Raw genomic sequence first — 19,785 nt, forward strand, 5'->3', positions numbered from 1 at the left:
TTTGAAGATCTCCAATGTCTTTGTTTATGAGTTCCATGATGATATGTTCCATGGCCTTGCAGACGAGGCTCGTCAGGCTAATGGGGCGGTAGTTCCCGAGGTCTGTTGTGGCCCCCCCCCTTTGTGGAGTGAGATTAACTGTTGTGGTGTGCCATTCAGTGGGTACGAAGCCTGAGGTGAGGCTATGATTGAACATGGTACTTAGGTGGGGTGCCAATTCATTCTGTAGTTCATGTAGAAGGCAGCCTGGAGTGTTGTCTTGTCCCATGGATGCTGTGTTCTTGGCTTTGGAGAGTGAGGTTTTTAACTGTGCAGCCGTGATTACAGGAACTTTGCATTCTTCCGGTATAAAGATGGGCCCTTTAGGGGGTGAGGGGGGTAACGTTAGCACTGAATCTATCTGCCAGGATGTTGGCAATATCAGTTGGTTCTGTATATTTAGTGTCATTGTGCTGTAACTCAGAGCAGATCTGAGTGTTGCCAGTGAGATTTTTGACATAGGTATAGAATGCTTTGTGGTTGTCTTTAGAATCAGTGGCAATTTTGTTTTCATAACTAGCTTTAGTGGATTTTATGAGGGATCTCAGCTTCTTACTGAGGCTGACCAGTGAGTTCCTCCAGTCGTGGGATTTTACTCTTTTTTGCAACAGTTTCTTTCTTCTATTGTAGAGTTTGTTTATGGCAGAAGACCATCAGATTGGCTTCCTTTTTTTGGAGGATAGCATCTTGATTCTGTTAGGGATAGCACGAGTGCATTTGTGTAGGATTCAGCAGTCGTACCTCTATTGTCCATCTGCATGGGTGTCGTGAAGTTTGCCACTTCTGTCTTAAGAAATGTGAAGTTGGCTTTGGAGAAATTTTTTACGGTTGTTTTCCTAATGGGAGTGGGAGCGGGATGTGGATGTCTAGGGTGATTAGCTTGTGGTCGGATCTGAACAACGAGGAGCTGACCACTGGTGTGGAACACCGCTCACCCATGTTGGTGATGACCAGGTCTAGGATATTGCTGCCCCTGGTGGGGGTGCGGATAAGTTGATCCAAGGCATTGGAATTGATGATTTCCTGAAAACGTTGGGCAAAAGAGTTGGTACATGAGTAGTTTTCCCATTTAATGATAGGGTAGTTGAAATCACCCATTATTAGAGTGTTGGGTTGTACCTTAATATTTTCCAGTGTACTGAGGAAAGAGGAGTGGGAATCTTGGGACATGGTGGGGGGTCTGTAGAAAGCTACAGTCTGGATGGCGGTTTTGCCCAGAGTTAGTTGAACTTGGATAATCTCGGATGCATTATGCTGAGCAACTAGCTTGGAGGTGTGGATATCCTTAATGAATATGGACACGCCTCCACCTTTAGTGTTTCGGTCCAGGTTTGGTGGCCGAAAGGTGTGGTATGAATTATAGCCTGGTAATGCAGGGATGCTCTCTGGAGCTTTGAACCAAGTCTCTGTCAGTGTTCTCCATTTTAAGGAGTGTCTCGAGTGAGTGCATTTTGAAGTTTAGACTTCTAGCATTGAGTAGCATTACCCTCAGATTTTGCTTGCTTGTACCTGTTATGGTGGTGAATTTGTCATTTGAACCTTGCCTAAAAAAGGCACTATAGGGGTGGGAAGAGCCTTTGCCACTATGCGGAATCCCAAGGACGACAGGTGCAGGCATCTCTGGCAAAGCAGCGTGGTCTGTCGATCATGTCATCCCAAGCAGACAGATACTGGATTCCCTTAGAATGACACCAGAAGCTTAGCCAATTATTAAAGTCAGTCATTTTGTCCTTGTAATGTGGTGTCATTCTGGGTGACGGCAGGATGCTACTCAGGGCTAGGGTCATACCGGCCTGGGCTACAAGATTGGAGAGCTCCTCCATGTCTCTTTTCATGTAGTCCAGGGAGGTACATCTCAGGTCATTCACACTAATATGGACAATGACAGAGTCATATTTGTACTTGCTGTGGAGTGACCTGAGTGCGTGCGTTATGTGGCAGATCCTGGCACCTGACAGGCAGCTGACAGTAACTTTTTCCTTGTTTAGCCTGGTGAGTGGAACATCAATGTGCCTGACTATAGAGTCACCTATGACTAGAGTGTTGGGTACGTTATGCCTTATGGGCTGTAGTTGAGTGGCACACTGAGTATCTGGGCTGTCATTTGTGTTGTGTTGGGGGGGTGGAGGTTGCTTGCATTTCTGCTTTGGAGGTCTCTGTTGTTTGGGCAGATTTGTACTGAGAGCCTCTGCGAATGTAGGTGTGTGTTTTGTGTTTCTGTGTGTGTGTTTTGGTGGTGTAGGTTTTGAGGGACAGTGTGATGAGTGTAGTGCAGTGCAAGTGTTTACCTTCTCCTCTTGACTGTCTAGTCCAGTCTTTGGTGAAGAGAGCTTTGCTTCCAGTTTGGCTATATAAATGCCTCTCTCACAGGTCATAGTGTTGGGTGGTAGGAGGAGAGGGTTGTTTTTGTACATGAGGCAATTACTGCATTGTCCCAAGATGCCCAGATTCATCAGGTAGACAGGAGAAAGCACCGGGAGCTGACCTTTAGACATGCCTGGATAGGTGCTTATTTATTAAGTACTAAAACCTGTTTTCCTCTAGACAAGTATAAAGTTGAGTGCTGTAGTAATTTGTAGCTTATTTAATGCTTACAATGAGTTCTGAACAAGTGCTGCAATCAAAGAAACAGATGAGTGCCAAAACTGAAAAGCTGGCTAGTTGCAAGGGAAATTTTGAAGAACAGACTTTATGGCGCCATGAATAGTTTAACCCCAGTTAAGTGTGTGTGTGTGTGTGTGTGGGGGGGGGGGGATAGGAGCTCAAAAACAGTCCTGGACACAGCAAATCCATATCTGACCTGCCACAGGAAAGGGGGGAAGCAAGCTTAGAATTTTTTTTTCAGTAAAGTGGAAATGGAGAAAGCTGGAACAGAAGTTAATTCAACGTTAAGAATCTGAGTGGGTTGGCCTTCACAAATGTTCTCTATTAGTCTGAGTGAACTAATGACACTAGACTGGGAGGAGTGTCACAGATCAAATATACAGTATGGGCGGGCAACTGCAAAGCCACCAAGTATAAGAACACAAAACTCTAGGGAGGATGGGTGGTAAAATTACAGTTCCTAGCTGTAGCCACTAAATGAAAGTTTTAAACTGATCAAGGAGTGGAGACAAAAATGCACAGAAATGCTCGTATAGAGCACTCACAAACAGAAAATACAACTCTCAGTATGAAAAAGCAGTTTACAGTTAAGTAATGTTAAAACAGTATAAAACAGTACATAAATGCAGTGAAATAATAAAAAAAGCTTTATAACAGTGCAAACATGTAGTAGATCAACTGTATAGCACAATTATAAGCTTTTCAGAAGTGCAGTTCAGTGAAATAAGTGTAACAAATAAATTATCCTGCTCTTGGAATCTTAAGGAATTTCCACTTTGCAATGCAATCCAGAGCCTGACAATACATGGTAAATATGTGCAGCAGAGTTGGTACCACTGTTCTCTCAGGTGCTTTTCTGTATATAATCAGCTGGACAGTTATATATCCTCATCTGAATTTAAAAGTATGTATGACCTTGTGTCTTACCTTGATAGTTTTATGCATTATTTAGTGGCACAGTTTTTGTGTAAGATATAATACAGTGACATTAGTTGAAGAAGCAAATGCCTTACCTTTTATAAGTACTGAATTTCATTTAATTCTACATCCATGTTCACTAATTCAATCTCCCAGGTACAGATCAGAGATGTATTGAGTACATGTACCCCTGTATACATGTTGTGTTCTTGTAGTTAGGATGGTATTACAAAAACTTGATTATGTAACATTTGTTTGAAGCAAGATTTATTTGTATATTTATTTATTTAGAAATAAATAATTGCAGTGTTTCTTTCACCACTTAATGGCGTAGAAAAATGGCAGGTACGATTTTACTTGTTTTTGTAGCTACAATAATGGTATACATTCATTTGATCGGCTGTTGGAAGGTCGACCGGAATATGGTCGAAAGCAGTGCTGCAAAAACTCAATAATGTGAACGCAATTGTTGCAAAACGCAAAATATCCCCCCCTTTTTGATCCATGGTAGCGCTTGTTTAGGTGGTAGAGCGGTTGGAAATGTCACATTTGGTGTTTTATACGACCTTCTGACCGTTCGCCACTGAGAAATTTAACAATTAAACTCGGTGTTATACCCGATTGAGCAATATTAGCTCGATCAAATGAATGTACTCCACAAAAATTTATATTTCAAATAGTTACTCCATTTTTGACAGGGGTGATGTTTGATAAATTATACCTGTGCTGAATGGTACAATTAGTCATTATTTCAGTTTTTACATAATAATGTAAATCTTAGAGCAACAAAGAACTTAATTGATTTCATGTATGTTTAAGATAATGATAGCCCCCAAATAGATTACATTGTATTGTACAGAATGTTCAGGTGTCAAAAAAGTAAACCTTTTCTTAAGGGGTGGTCTAATGAATATGGATTTGCTTGCACTGATTAAATAAAGGACAGAAATAAGCACATACAACCACTAAATATGAAATTGAGTGGTCCAAGTTAGAAACATGTAATTTGTTGCAAAGTGTAATAGGTATAAATTATGCATATTAATTACCACCTCTTGTAGATCAAATGTTCAGTAAAACACTGTTTATAATACTTTAGCATTTATAATACATTTAAATTGCTAATAAAAATGCTAATCACAGTTTTATTCAAGGTTTGATTAACATAGAAAAGTAAAGTTCCTGCACCTTATGTACATGCAGTTAAATTACATATTACAAGAATGAAGGGTCTGTCTGCAGTTGGAGAACTGTTGTGTGCTTACTGTAATGTTTGAAACTTTAATATTTTGTTAATTGTAATTTTAGAACAACCGACCTGAAAAGGAAATTTATATGAAGTCATTGAAATTTTATCTTGGCATAAAGAAAAGGATGAAACCCCCTACAAAGTAAGACATTACTTTTATTACTGGAGTAGTAACACTTATGCAAATAATGTTATTAGAATAGCAAATTATATTGTCGTGTGTGTATCTGAATGAAACCACATCAGCTTTTGTAATACTGACTAAATACAAAGTACAATACACAAACAAAAAAAAAGTGTTTTTTGCCCCCCCTTTGCACCCTCTTTCTTTCATAAACTAACATATGCCAATTCCAAGGTTTAGCAAAATATGAGAAAAGAAAAAACAATCTCTTACATAGGCAAAAGCACTGTCAGTGCATAATCATACACACTACACCAGCAGCATACTTTAGTCCAAATTATAAACTTATCAGAAGTGCAGTCCTACCTTATTTCAAGTAAGCAAACCTCTACAGTACCACTACAAATTAAAACCATGCTAATAAAGCATACATTCACTCAAGACACACTCAACATTCTACTCAGTCAGCATTCTGTGAGAATATTTCCTTACCCCAACAAACCTGTCAACATTCTTCCCAGTTGACATTCCAAACTGCAGCTGTATATTTGATGCACACACATACCGACAGCTATATATATATATATATATATATATATATATATATATATATATATATATATATATACACAAACACATATATATATATATATATATATATATATATATTTGTGTGTACACACATTTTTTGCTCTCTGTGCCTGTATCTGTATATGATTTCTTGCTGTTTGTATGTTTAAGTATGTTTGTGTGTATCCCTTTATGCACTTGTGTATGTGTATTTATTTATGTATGTATGTGTGCTTATATACAGAATGCATGTCTGCATTATTATTAAAAGAAGTTCAGAATCAGAATTTGTGTCATTCTTTACAACAAGAATGCACTACACAGTGAGTGATTATATTGGATCCTAAGCAAATGTTTTTATTTTCAGCCTTGTTGTGATTACAGGTCTGCAGTTGGGATATCCTCTTATGCTGCCCTTTTTCTGCTTTTCTGTAAATCTGCCACACTAAAAATTATATGCAGCTGTAATGCCCTTGTTGTACTCTGAGATTGCATGAGGCCTCAGTGCTCTCCATTTCAACCCAGCCATTGAATAAGCACACTCTATAATTCATTAAGTCATGAAAACAGTAACACTGAATGGTAACCATTTGAAATATTGGGATCCACCAGAGCGAGTCCCGAAACGCAGAGACCGAATGGCCGAAAGATCTGACTTACATATACTAAGTATGAGATAGCATTTCTTGGAATATCCCCATTTCTCCTAGGTATAGTGATCTTGGAGGGAGTTTGTTTATATAAGTTTGGAAGGTGTGGGGAGTGCAGGGAGAGTGATTTTCGAGATTCACTCTTCTCCAGGGTGTTCGGTCTTTTTTTTTTTTTTTTTTTTTAGTGTGTTAATGCTCTGCATTTCAAGTGCTAATATTTCAGTAGGGAGTCCATTGAATACATTACAGAAGGGTACACAAACTCATATTTGTCCAGCAAACAGGAGATCCAAAGTAGCCACTACACAGTGAGGCTAGCCAGACAATGGCGGGAAAGCCTTTGAAGTGGAATTAGAACTCAGCGAGGAAGAACCCTCACAGATCATCTAATATGGTTAGTTCATCTATATCGACTTGATACTGGGCAGTACTGTCTGGTGAGACTATGATATGGAAAACTCATGTGCAGTTTTTAAATATTCTGGGATGCATAACCTGGGGGATTGCCAAAAAGCAAAGGCAAAGAAGGCCGAGTCTGAATGACTAAAATAAGAAGGGGAAATGACTCGTGGTTTTATGGTTAAAGAAGTACTACTCAATGAAGGTGTGAACCACTTCCCAAGTAATGTACTAACTTATTAAAGCCAGCAGTGGAAGCAAACACTCCCCTACTGCAATGGCATATGTTAGCAGCTTTTTCCAGTGAGTTGCCTAATGGCAAAATGTAATGAACGTAACCTTCCCATTGGACAATCGGTTTCTTATTTACCATGCCCTCCTTTTTAGAAATACGAGATGACTTACTGCTCCAGCTTTCTGGACTTATGCAATCTCTTTGGATAGTGTCGACTGATGGTACATCAGTTCACGCCTAGATTGTGGAGAGATTTAGTTTGAAAAAAAGTGAATGGTTGGCTTTAAAACAGCATGAATCCAATACATCTTTGATAGCAAAGCCAGCTGATAAAGGGGGAAATGTAGTTGTTATGAGGATGGAATTTTATTTACAACTATGTCTGGGCTTGTTGAATGATATTGAAGACTTCTTGAAATTGTGTGACAAATCCGTTATGATCAGTACAAGTTAGATTCTTTTCTATATTAGAAGAAATTAGTGTCTAATAATATGATATCAGAGAAAGCGATGGAACAATTAATTTTAAAGTATCCCAGGTCTCCAGTTTTTTATGCTCTCCCTAAAATATAAACACAGGGTTAATCCTTCAGGGAAACCAATTATTTCATATTTTGGTGGTCTTTGGAGGGGGTGGGCACTCTATTAGATATGCTACTACAATACATGGTCTTACAGCTGAAGTCATATGTTAGGGATAGTTTTCATTTCTTTAATGATCTCAAACAAATTAAGTGGCTGGATGAGTATTTTATCACTACATAAGGCAAATGTTTATATCCTTTGATAGGACATGCATTAGACTTAGCAGCTATAAAAGTGTTTTCTGTAACATGGACAGTATTAGTCATATATTAGGTTTAGTGGATTCTATTTAACTAATCATATTTATTTTCATGGACAACATTTCAGCTAGACAAAATGTATAACAATGAGCGCAAGGCTTGCGCCCAGCTATGTCAACTTGTTTATTGAGAAATTTGAAGAAAAGATAATACATGTGGATCCTTATTTTATTTCAGTTGTAATTTTCAAAAAAACATTGTATAGATTTTTTTTTCATTTTTAAGGGATCTCCCCCTATTTTTTCTATATTTTTGACAGAACACAGAATAACGATGTTGGGATTTCTTTTCCTTATGCCTTAAATTCCTCTTGCATGCAATACTTGGATATTTTAATCTGTGTTAAGGATGGAGAAATACAAACTATTGTTTAAAGGTAGCCGACATCTGCTAACATTTTCACATGCAGAAAGCACACATCTTCAGCATTTTATGCATCCTTTGCCCTAGGGGGGAATTTCTCAGGGCTATCAAATAACGCTCTGATGATGATTTTCAATACATTTTGTCAGTGAAATTGTTCACTGTCTTAAACACAGAGGCTATGAGGAAGAACAATTGCTATCTTCCTTGTGAAAATTAGCATGTGAATCTGGGAAAATACATCTTCTTAGCTGAAAGAGAAAAATTACATCTAATTTGCGACTAGGTATGTCCTGTTTATTGAAGGGATAGCTCACATATTTAGAAATCATTACCATATAGTAAATAATGACAAAATGCTGACTAACATGATATAAAAAATATCTTACAAAAACTATCCAAGTATTATGAATCAAGAAGCGCATTCTGCTATGAATATTAATGAAGTTAGTGTTACAGTTTATAAGGGGTGCTCAGTTTGTTCCTTTGGTGATAAGAGTTCACTGCACATTATTAATTCACGTTTTAGGACATTAGGCAATTATAACTGCTATCAGGAAGCAGTCATTTATGCATTGAAATTTAAGTGTAATCTTTATTGCATAGGATAAACCATGAGACCAATCAGAATATTGGAACACATCAGAGACATTAGGAATGTACTTAAACCACAAGGCACACTCATTGGTCATCTTTTACAAATGATCCGTAGATAAAGCAGCCCCTGCAAGTACGGCAACTGCACGCCCCAAAAGACCTTATAGCAGTAGAAAACATAGAGAGTCAACAGCTGTAGCATAAACCATTTATTTGCTCAAACGCATAATAAAAAAAGAGACAAAACAGCCTGGTTTCGGCTGTAAAAATTACAAAGCCTTCTTCAGTGCAGTAAAGACATATACATATCTTCTCTTTTTTATAGGCAACTACTATGTGAGGCTCCAAATTAGTAAATTAACTAATCATACCAATTAAAGGTATTCATTAAGCCCTGGTGAAAACAAAGCCCCCAGTTTGATAATCCATTTCTTCTTTTTATTGTTTAAAATCTGATGCCAACCTGATTTATTTCTTCTCTGTCCAATAATTCTGTCTATCATACTAAAAGTAAAGGATGCATTCTTATGTGTCTCAGTGTGTTTATATAAAGCATTCGTGAGCTTCTTGTGTCTAATGTCACTTAGACGTTCAGAAATTCTGAATTTTAAAGGCCTGGATGTTTGTCTCATATAAAATGCAGAGCAGGTGCAGGTAACCAAATAAATCATCCAGTCCATCTGACAGTTCACAAGAAAGAAAATATCAAATACTTGCCCAGTATTTTTGCTGCTGAACTGGCATGTCTTCATCACCCTTCTGCAATGAGTGCAATGGCCACAGGGAAAACATCCTTTAAGTTGGTCCCCCACAAGAGTGGCTTGTGCCACCCAATGTCTGGCCTGAAAGATGTTCCCCATTTTGTAGCCTCTATTCCTGAATCTAGTGGTAAAGTCTTCTTGATATACCTGATAAGTAGCATAATTTGAGCATATTCGTTTCATATGCAAACATTGTGATTTTGGGATGTTTCCGCATATACGTGGAGGGTGAAAGCTGGAATCATGAAGAAGGGAGTTATATTGGGGGTATTTACAGTACACTTCTGATGTTAAAGTATGATAGTTGTTCCTAGTAACTAAAACATGCAAAAAAGTGATCCTGTTGATATCGTAGGTGGCGGTAAATTGTATGCCCCATTTGTTGTCATTTAAATGTCCAACAAACTCCATAAGATAATCCGGGTCCAATCTCCTTACTAACCAGCAGTCATCCAAGTATATTCCCCAAATATCAATCTCATCTAGATAGATATTGTGTGTGTTGTCATAGATGAGCTGTTCCTCAATGTGGGCCATGAATAAGTTAGCATATATGGGAGCAAATGAGCCTCTCATAGCAGTGCCTTGTATTTGTAAGTAGCATTTGTTCTGGTAATAGAACACGTTCTTGATAAGAACGTATCCCGCAAGGCAAAGTAAAAAACTGTTGAAACCCGGTTAGTACAACTCTTGACTTATGTAACCAGTATTCTAGTGCTTCCAGGACTGCCCAGTAGGAATGTTAGTGTACAATGCAGAAACATCTAGGGTGCAAAGCAAGCACCCTGGCTCAAGACGCAGCTTGGGCAAGTATTTGATATTTTCTTTTTTGCAAACTGTCAGACAGACTCGGTGATTTATTTGGTTACCTGCACCTGCTCTGCATTTTATGTGGGACAAACGTCCAGGCCTTTAAAATTCAGAATTTCTGAACATCTAAGTGATAATAGACACAAGAAGCTCACAAATGCTTTATATAAACACACTAAGGCACATAAAAATGCATCCTTTACTTTTACTGTGATGGACAGAATTATTGGACAGAGAAGAAATAAATCAGGTTGGCATCAAATTTTAAACAATAAAGAGAAGAAATGGATTATCAAATGGGGGCTTTGTTTTCACCAGGGCTTAATGAATACCTTTAATTGGTATGATTAATTAATTTACTAATATGGAGCCTCACCTAGTGGTTGCCTATAAAAAGGAGAATAAGTGTATATGTCTTTAATGCACTGAAGAAGGCTTTGTAATTTTTGCAGCCGAAATTGGTCTGTTTTGTTTCTTTTTTATTATGCTTTAAAGCTAATAAATGGCTTATGCTACAGTCTGGTGGCTCTCTATGTTTTCTACTACATTTTTTACAAAAACATAACAGAAATTAGCAGTAACTATTTTTTATCAAGTCTGCTTGCTCCATCCCTAACTTATATTAAATGTCTCAGATGTTCTGCTGAGAAAAGAGGCTATGCTAATACTTATTTATGAGAATTTAACTGGAAAATCATCAAATGAGGAATTACTAATGATGTATTTGGTGTGAAATTGAAGTATATAATCTAGTCTTATAAATTAAGCAGGGTTGGGTCTAGTCAGAACTTGGATGAGTACTTTCTGAGAATACCAAAATACTTTTATGTATATATGGTTATGATCGTTGCGTTTTTCACATAATTTCTAGTATTTTCTAGAATGTGGGTTAATAATCATTGGTTGGCTTGCATCATTTCCTACAGAGTACTTAATGCACATTTTTTGCTAATATATTTTAGAACCTTGTGAAAACATGAAGTTGGGGTGCCATTTATTTTTAATGTCATGACTAAATATTATGTTTTAACTACTTATTTGGTCAAACTTGTATGGGCTCGAAAGAGGGAAGCAGGTCAGTCTTTGAGTCATCTCTCCAGAAAGACTTGTGATAAACAAGCCTCCCAAATTCTTAGCTCCCACTGAGTACTGCATAGCATCTCTGATGTCTGCCAGAGCACTCACTTTTCCCAAAGTGCAGACTGCTGGAAGACTGAAGACCTTATCTGTGGCTCAGTGCCAGACCTGAGTATAGTGTGTGTGTGTGTGTGTGTGTGTGTGTGTGGGGGGGGGGTTATTATTATTCTGTGTTGCTTTCCTTGGCTAGTTATCACATGTCATATTGACTGGCTGTGCACATTATAAGGACTGTGATCTCAACTCCCACTTCGTAGACTTCATGACAAGACACTCTACTCTCAGCTGTAGACAGTTTATGTGTAGCCCTAATATAAGCAGATCCATTTTTCTTGCACCATGGATTATATAAGGTGGACTTCTCACCCACACAATGAATCATTCATTAACTGAACCTGCAGTATATTTTGTTGCAGGAAGTGAAAACCCCACATGGAGGTTTGTGGAGGCTACCTACCACTCTAGAGCCTGGAGACAAGTGCCTAACATGAGAAGATTAGTGGGCACATGGTAAATATACAGGCTTCAATACCACATAGTCCACTGTAACATCCACATCCTTATGTATGTAAATAGCAGCTGAAAAACACAGTTGTTCATTCAACCCCAGTGGTGCAGGAGGTCTATACTATTTCATCAAAATCTACTTACATCAAATTGCTATTCATCAAACCAACATCGTCGAACTTCCCTTCATCGAACTCTCAAATCAGTGAATGTTTTTCCCAGGTAAGGAAACTAGTAGGCCAGCACACCAACCAACACACAAACACTTTAAATTAAACCCAACAAACTGGGGGACTACACCCCCACACCCCCTAATGTGGGCAGCTGCACCCCCCCCTATTTATATATACCAACTCAAAGATCACACTACAGTGGAGAATAGGACAAATTTCCATATGATGGCCAACTAGTTTCCTTACCTGGGAAAAACGTTCAGTGATTTGAATGGTCGATGAAGGAAAGCTCAATGTAAGTAGATTTCGATGAACTGATATAGTCCCGGGCAGGGGGGGGCCAAGCCTGATCCCTCTTTTATGTCCTCACCAAGACAGTGAAAGACATGACCTTCTTGGCCTTTTTGTAACAGGAACAATTGATATTAGACAGCATCCATGTCCATCCCAATAAAGGAAGATGTTTGTCATACTGATCACTGCTGCATTAGCCTTAGCTATATGGGTTATATTTTGCCAGTGATACAACAACCAGGCAGCTTCCAAAGCTTCAGGGCATTGTACATATGCTCTAACCATTAGGCTCAACCTGAGCTGTAAAAAATCACAGGTTTGAACACCACCTCCTTTCAGAGCTTTCCTGACATTGACAAGAGTGCTCCTCTGTCGGCTTTTGAGAATCAATGGTTGCCTTGTGGTGTTCCTTTGCTGGGCAGATAATTTTCTTGTATAGAAGACCTTCCACATAAAAAAAATTGTGGCTTAAATGTTATTTTCTGCTGAGGAAAGTTATTTTTAATCTCCCTGGAAAAAAGGAACCTGTTTCAATTTGACCATGGAACAAACTATCAGTCCCATATACGATTCTTCTTCTAGCCACAAAAAGAAAATATTAAGCAACCATCCTTTGCCACCACAGCAGGCTAGCATTTTGCCTGTGCTGTAAGTGGGTGACTCTGCTGTGCACAGAGCTGTACCTCAGACCCCTCATCTTTTACTCTGGATCCCTCTGGTGTAGCACCTCCAGTCACTATGGACTGGGGGAGGGGTTGCAACGACCTCTCCGGCTGTTTGGGCCCCCTTAATGTGTAAGGGAGAACTTGTCTTGTTGGTCTTGAGAGAGAGAGAGAGAGAGAGAGAGATAGAGAGAGCAAAGAAGGCTTCCCTCTTTAGTCAGAATTTAGTGCCTTTGCCAAAGGTAGATGTTGCAGCAGCCATTAACAACACAGTTGGCCTCATTTATTTCTTATCAGAAAGGAACAGAAAACTAAGTATGTATCTACTCCTCCTTAAATTTCCCTAGACTGGAATAGTTTACTAGATCTGACCCAGGCTTTAGTTCAGGCTATTGACACTTATAAGGTGATTTCAGATAAAAGTAAGAGGGATTCCTCTTTTCCTGAAGAGATTCAAGAATCTGAATCTGAACAGGAAGATGAAATGGCAGATGCAGGGTTTTGTTCTCAGATTTCTGAGTCAGACTCAGAGGAGAGCACAGTACCAGAGGGTGCTTCTCTTTCTCTGAAACTATTTGCATAATATGCCAGTGCTTTTAGTGGGTGAACACTGAGTCTTCTCAGTCCCTCTGAAAATACTATGAGTTGTTATAGATTTAATTTCCAGAACCTTCACCCATTCCACAAGTGCAAGCAGCTTTGGAGGATGTATGTCACTTCCTGCAGCTTTCCTGACAGTCAACCTGCTGTCCCTAAAAAAGTCAGATAGATTGCATAAAGCTACTCAGTCTTTTAATTTTTTATACACATATCCCAAACTTGTCCCAGCAACTGTAGCTTCAATTAGTTCTACTGCTGCTAAATGTTTAGTTAATTCCAATCCTACAATTCCTGACAAGGATGGGAAATCATAGAGAAGTATGGGAAAAAAGTGTGTGCTTCTGCAACTTTGATTTTCAGAATTTTGAATTGTCAGGCTCACGTGTTAAAATATTATTCTGACTATATGTGAAAGTATGAGGAATGTTTGTCTGCAGTTTCTACTTGTGAGGAAAAATCTGCTTTAAATTGTTTAATTTCTTCCATTTTGCAGATTACAGCTCATTGCTTAATGTGTGCTTATGGCTCTGTTGATATTTCTTTCAGGACTATGGCCACCTGTATTGTTTTCAGGAGTTTTGTCTGGCTGCATTTAGATAACCTCCCAGATGATGTGAAAAATCAGATTGTAATTTCTCCTCTGGATAAAGATTTTTTTTTTTAATCCATCTGCTACAGAGGTTGTCAGAACGTGTGATGAGACAGGTAAGCTGATTCAGGGGATAAGATTTTTCATCCCTCCTTTTCCAAGTTTTCTAAGGGATTTTCTATCCCTTCATTCAGTTTCAGCAAGAAACAAAATAAACCATCTGAGCAAAATACTAGCAAGCAAATGTTTAAGAAAAAATGGCGAGGTGGTTCCAAAATGAATACAAGAACACCCCCAACACCAAGGACAGTTCAACAAGTCAGAATGACTATTTGATAGAGTTTGTCCCTCCCACCACCCTCGCAATCCCATTTTCCTTCTAGAAAATCTGAATATCCACTTTTTATTTAGCAACAGACAATTTAAGATAAATGGGTTCTAAAGAGCATTCATTGAAGTTACAGATGGCAACAGGGGGACATTCCTCCTTTCTAGGGGCAGTTCCTCATCCACAAGATCAGACTCCTGTATTTTTCCCTTTCCTTCAACATATTTTGTCGTAGATTTGGGAAATGTTTTTATTCAGTGATGTTTTTGGTGCTTGGAGAGCATTCTGGATATTTTTTTTCCTAAACTAATTTGTGATAGCGCCCATTTTTAACATGCTGCCACTTCACAACCTATTACACATTCTTCCTCATTTAAGTTTCCTGGCATACCTAGATTTAAAAGATGCTATCACATCCCTATTCATCCAGACTTCATGCATCTCTTAAGGTTCTGTGTGTCTGGATCATATTGTCATTTCTCTGCCATACCTTTTGGTCTATCCACTGCACCAAAAGTAATCACAGAGTTTAGCTCCCTTATAGTTCATTGCATGCTACAGGTTGTCCACATTTTCCCATATTTAGATGATTTGCTTATCTTTGCCAAGTCTTTTTCAAAGCATCAGGAATCTCTCACTTGGGTGAGACATCTCTTAAACAAGCTAGGATTCCACAAGAACATTCAAAAGTCTTTTTTGACCCCTTCACAAAGGATTATGTGCCTAAGGTGTGTGTTAGACACCTCAGTTCAAAGAGCTTTTCTTCCAGAGGAAAATAGATCTATACCTAGATCTATTTCTAGGGTTTTCCACAGGTTCATAGGTGATTACTAGGCTAATGGCACAAGACCCTTTACAATTCTAGCCAGTAATACCCAGGATATGATAGTATTATATCTTAATTCTGCAGATATGGGATGGGGTAGTATCAGGGTAGTGGGTCTTTAGATGTTGGAGCCCTGAGTCATTTTACAGACTGCTTCTGGCCATAAGGGACTTGGACAGTACCCCAGGAGTGAATTTACAGTTTTCCATCAGTTTATCCAAATTCTTTTCAAACAGAGTGGGGGACAGGCTTTGTTTTATGAAGATGAAGTTTATTCCATAGATGAGGTAGCCTTTTGGATGTGAATCTGTTTCTCCAGCAGATTCTGTTAGAGTCAGAAATAAGGGTCAGGTCCAGGGAACCCTTGTATAATTTTTCTTATGTATATGTAACATTTTCATCAGTGCTGGATCAGAGAAAGGTCAGGCATAAGTCCCCTCTCAGTAAACAGTATGAGACAGAGTAAAGGGATAGGGCCTTAGAGTAAAGGGATAGGCCTTTACTTAGTCTGCATAAGGCATGTGCTTATGCTATGTATTTTTTAGTGAGACGCCTCTAGGGCTGCTCCAGTTAGTGTAAGTAGTTGGTTAGGTAAATGCAGAAGGGAGCATTGAACAATTATTTCCCTGATGAGGACCAAGTACAATGACAGTATAACTTCCTTTGATCTTGATGCCATGCTTTTATTTATAAGTTGAGCCACACAGAAGTATTTCCTCACTACTGTTGTTACCTGATATTTAAAGTTTAGGCTACTTTCTGTCTGTGTTCCTAGGTCCCTCATCACTGGATCTACTTTCAGGGGCTTATTATCAATATTATAATTTGAAGGGATATCTGATTTATTGAAGGGTATAATTATGCATTTTTTAGCATTTAGTCTCAGATCATGTTTTTGGCACTAGTCATTTGTCATTTTAAAGCCTGTTTGTAGGATGTCAACATTGTTTGGGGATTCGCTGATTGCTTCCAGCTTACAATCATCAGCGAACTTGGTGAGCCAGAGGCCCCCAACATTGACCTTCACTTCAGAGAAGTATATACCAAAGAGGAGGGTTCCCATCACTGACTCCTGTGGGACACTGCTAGTAACAGGTTCTTTATAGGAAGTGGATTCACCTATCCAGGCAAAATGTGTCCTGTCAGTGAGCCACTTGGCTATGCATCTGACAATGTAGGGGTTTATGCCTAACTCAGTAAGTTTATGTATCATCCCCGAGAAGTTTGAACTAAGCTTCTTGGCCAATAGGTTTGCTATAGTTTCAGGCTGGGTGTGACTGTTGCTGTTAATGATTAACTCGTCACATATATGAACATAATTAAAAAATCCTTATGGTTATCTTTTAATTGGGAGGCTATCTTTGCTTTATAGTTTTCTTTTACAGATTTGACCAGCTCTCTTAATTTGTTTGTTTAGACTGGTGAGTGTCCTTTTGCACTGTTTTGGCTGTTCCTCCTTGGCTTTGGAGAATTTTTTTTCTTTTGTTGAATAGCCTATGTATGCTAAGGGTCCCCAGGGTGGTTTATTTTTGACAGTAATCATAGGTTTGACTTGGATGGGTACTGCTTTCTCTGTGCAGTTATGAATGTGGCTGCACAGTGCTTTTGTGTACAGCTCAGAGTATGGCTCAGTGTCATCTGGGTTCAGAGAAGCTTGGAAGTCTAATAAGCCGTCACTTAGTTTGATAATTGGTAATTGGCCTTAGCAAAGTTCTTAAGAGGTTTGGAGTTTGATGGGAGTTCTAGATTAGTTTTAATACTAAATGAGATCATTTTGTGGTCAGATCATACAGGCAGAATTTAATGCACTGGAGGGAGCAGCATCCCCCATGTTTGTGTGTACTAGGTGTAGGATATTTGTACCTCTAGGTGGGCAGCTAAATAGGTACTATATAAGCTGTTTGCATTGACAAAGTCTAAAAATGTGGACTATGGGTTGTGCAAGTGGGTTCCTATCACATAGTTGAACTTGTACAAGTTCAAACCCCATATGGTCGAGACCATAAGTTCAAACTTGTACAAGTTCAATTGTTTAAATGGAAATCTCTGTAAGGGGAGGTTTCCGTTCATTTCAATGTGGTGCGATCTCGGAGTTGTTATATTTAAGTAGCAGGGCGTGTGGGGGTGCAGGCGAGCTTGCTCCCCTTGCTTACAAAAACTTATTTTGTTTTTACTTCTTTTTTTTTTTTTTTTTTTATCACTAATCAAAGTTTTGTAACTTCGAACGGAATGGTTCAAACATTCCGTGTTCAAAGTTATAAAACTTCGACTATGTGATATTGACCCTGTGCAAGTCTTCCAATTTATGGAAATGTAGTTGACGTCAGCCATAAGCATGGTGTTAGGCTGAATGTTAAGAGATTCCAGTAGGTTTAGGTAGGAGTTATGGTTTTCCAGACTCTTGTTAGGTGATCTGTAGCTAACAAGGATATGATGGAGGTCACAGATATAGTTAGTTGGGCATGAAGCAGCTAAATCTGGCTTTTGCCTATATGAACATTGAGACACCTCCTCCCTTTCTTTTATCCTGAGCTGAGGGGGATCGAAATGTATGAAAGGCATTGTAGCCTGTGATAGCCGGGATGCTTTCTGTGGTCCTGAGCCATGTTTCCATGACTGCTCATATGTCTGCATTCTCCAAGGTGAGAAGGGCTTCCAGGGAATGCAGTTTTTTATTTAAACACCTAGCATTGAGCAGCAGTAGCTTTAAATAGTCACAAATGATTTTTGTTATGTTGAAGGGTTTAATGACTTGGCACTGTGGGGATAGGCAACATTTTTGCTAGGTATCTGGATGCTAAGTGGTGACAAGTGCAAACCATCTCTGGCAAAGCATCATGCTTTGTCGATCATGTCACCCCAGGCTGACAGATGTTGGCTCCACTCAGACTTTGGTCACTGTGAGGGAATACCTGAGGATTTTAGGTCTCATGACATCTTTGATTCTCATGATACCCCTGGCAAAGACTGTACATGAGAAAGATACAAAGATATCTAAAGTCTTTTTGGGACCAACACCAACATCCATTTATTTTTTTCAAATCCTAGTTCTGGAGTTTACCAGAAGAAAAATCACTTGATGAGAAGCATTCTTTAGTAGATACCCGCTCCTTACTGAATGCAGAATGAGGGAGAGATGAAACCTTTTCATGTGTCTCACCTACAGAGAGAAGGAGAATCTGTACAAGTGGAAACTATAATTGAGGGATGTGAGACCCATTGGGCGTTGGACCCATTATCAGCCTATTAGGAGGCAAAGTGCTATGGGCTTTGGGATCTGTGCTGGACTAAAGTGATGACACTGGAGTCCACTCAAGAATCCTCTGAAACAGTCTCACTCCATTTAACTGATTTAAGGCATCTCCTTCAATTGGCAGTGAAGTAACGGTGTCCAAATACTTCCAGAGTTGCAAAGCCATTAACCTCCAGTTTAACTTATCAATTTCAAACTCACTGAAGCCAAACTCTCGAGACTTGCAGAAACAATCTATCTGTGTTTCCCCCAATATTAATTCACATAACCTCCTGTATTCAGTTGTAAATACTCAAACCTTTTCCAAAAACAGTCACTACATTCCATACACTTTCACCTCATTCCATACTATTAAAATCTGTTCTATAGTTAACTATTTATTTAGTTGTACCTCATTTGTATAAGAATACTGTATGATATCTAATAATATGTAATGATTTATGCTTAAATTCAATTTATTAGAAGTTTTATACATTTTCAAACATCTTTTCACTTTGTTGTGGTTATCTTTTTTTTGTTATGCTGCAGATTAAAAGTCAGTTTATTTTACAGGTTTTCAAATCATTCTTTTATACTCAGTTCACTGTAATTAGTTCTTTTTTGTGCTTACTGAACTGAGCCTGAAGTAGGTCATGAAGGAACAGTGTTCTACCCCAGACAATAAATTTAATTAAAGTAAAATAAAATAAATAAGAGAGATAGGTAGGTTGGTAGGGTTCCTATCAGCATCTCCAACGTTGACAATATCGAATGTGATATTGTCGACACGAGAATGCCGAAAGTGCAGAACATCAAACGGGTAAACGGAAATCTCCGTAAGGGGAGATTTACGTTTACTACAATGTAGTGTGGTCTCAGAGTTGGTATATTTAAGTAGCGGGGGGTGTGGGGGGTGCAGGGGGGGTTTGCCCCCCTGCCTACACCCTTTAGGTTTTTTTTTGTTTGTTTTTTGTATTTTTATATCAGCATTTGAAAATTTAATAGTTCGATCATTTCAGTTCAATATTTTGTGATTTGAACTATTAAATTTTCGAAATGCTGATATAGACCCAGTTGGTAGGTAGCTCTAGGGCCATTCAACAGATTTAACTGAAATAAAATAAATAAGACAGACAGGTAGATTAATGGATAGATAGACAGATAGATAGATAGATAGATAGATAGATAGATAGATAGATAGATAGAGAGGTAGATAGGTAGCACTACCCAGTCAACAGATTTAACAAAAGTAAAGTAAAATAAATGTATTTAT

At 38.6% G+C, this 19,785-nt stretch overlaps 1 protein-coding gene across 1 annotated transcript in view; it reads left to right on the forward strand.

Moving 5' to 3' along the window:
- Positions 1-19,785, forward strand: part of ARAP2 (ArfGAP with RhoGAP domain, ankyrin repeat and PH domain 2) — a 2,678,178-nt gene that overhangs the window by 2,383,333 nt on the left and 275,060 nt on the right. The window contains exon 29 of the mRNA XM_044062089.1: positions 4,870-4,952. Coding sequence (XP_043918024.1) covers positions 4,870-4,952 — 83 coding nt within the window. The remainder of the gene's footprint in view (positions 1-4,869; positions 4,953-19,785) is intronic.

The sequence above is a fragment of the Protopterus annectens genome, chromosome 2.part1 (assembly GCF_019279795.1).
Source record: "Protopterus annectens isolate FY-2018-M chromosome 2.part1, PAN1.0, whole genome shotgun sequence".
Classification (NCBI taxonomy): Eukaryota; Metazoa; Chordata; order Ceratodontiformes; family Protopteridae; genus Protopterus; species Protopterus annectens.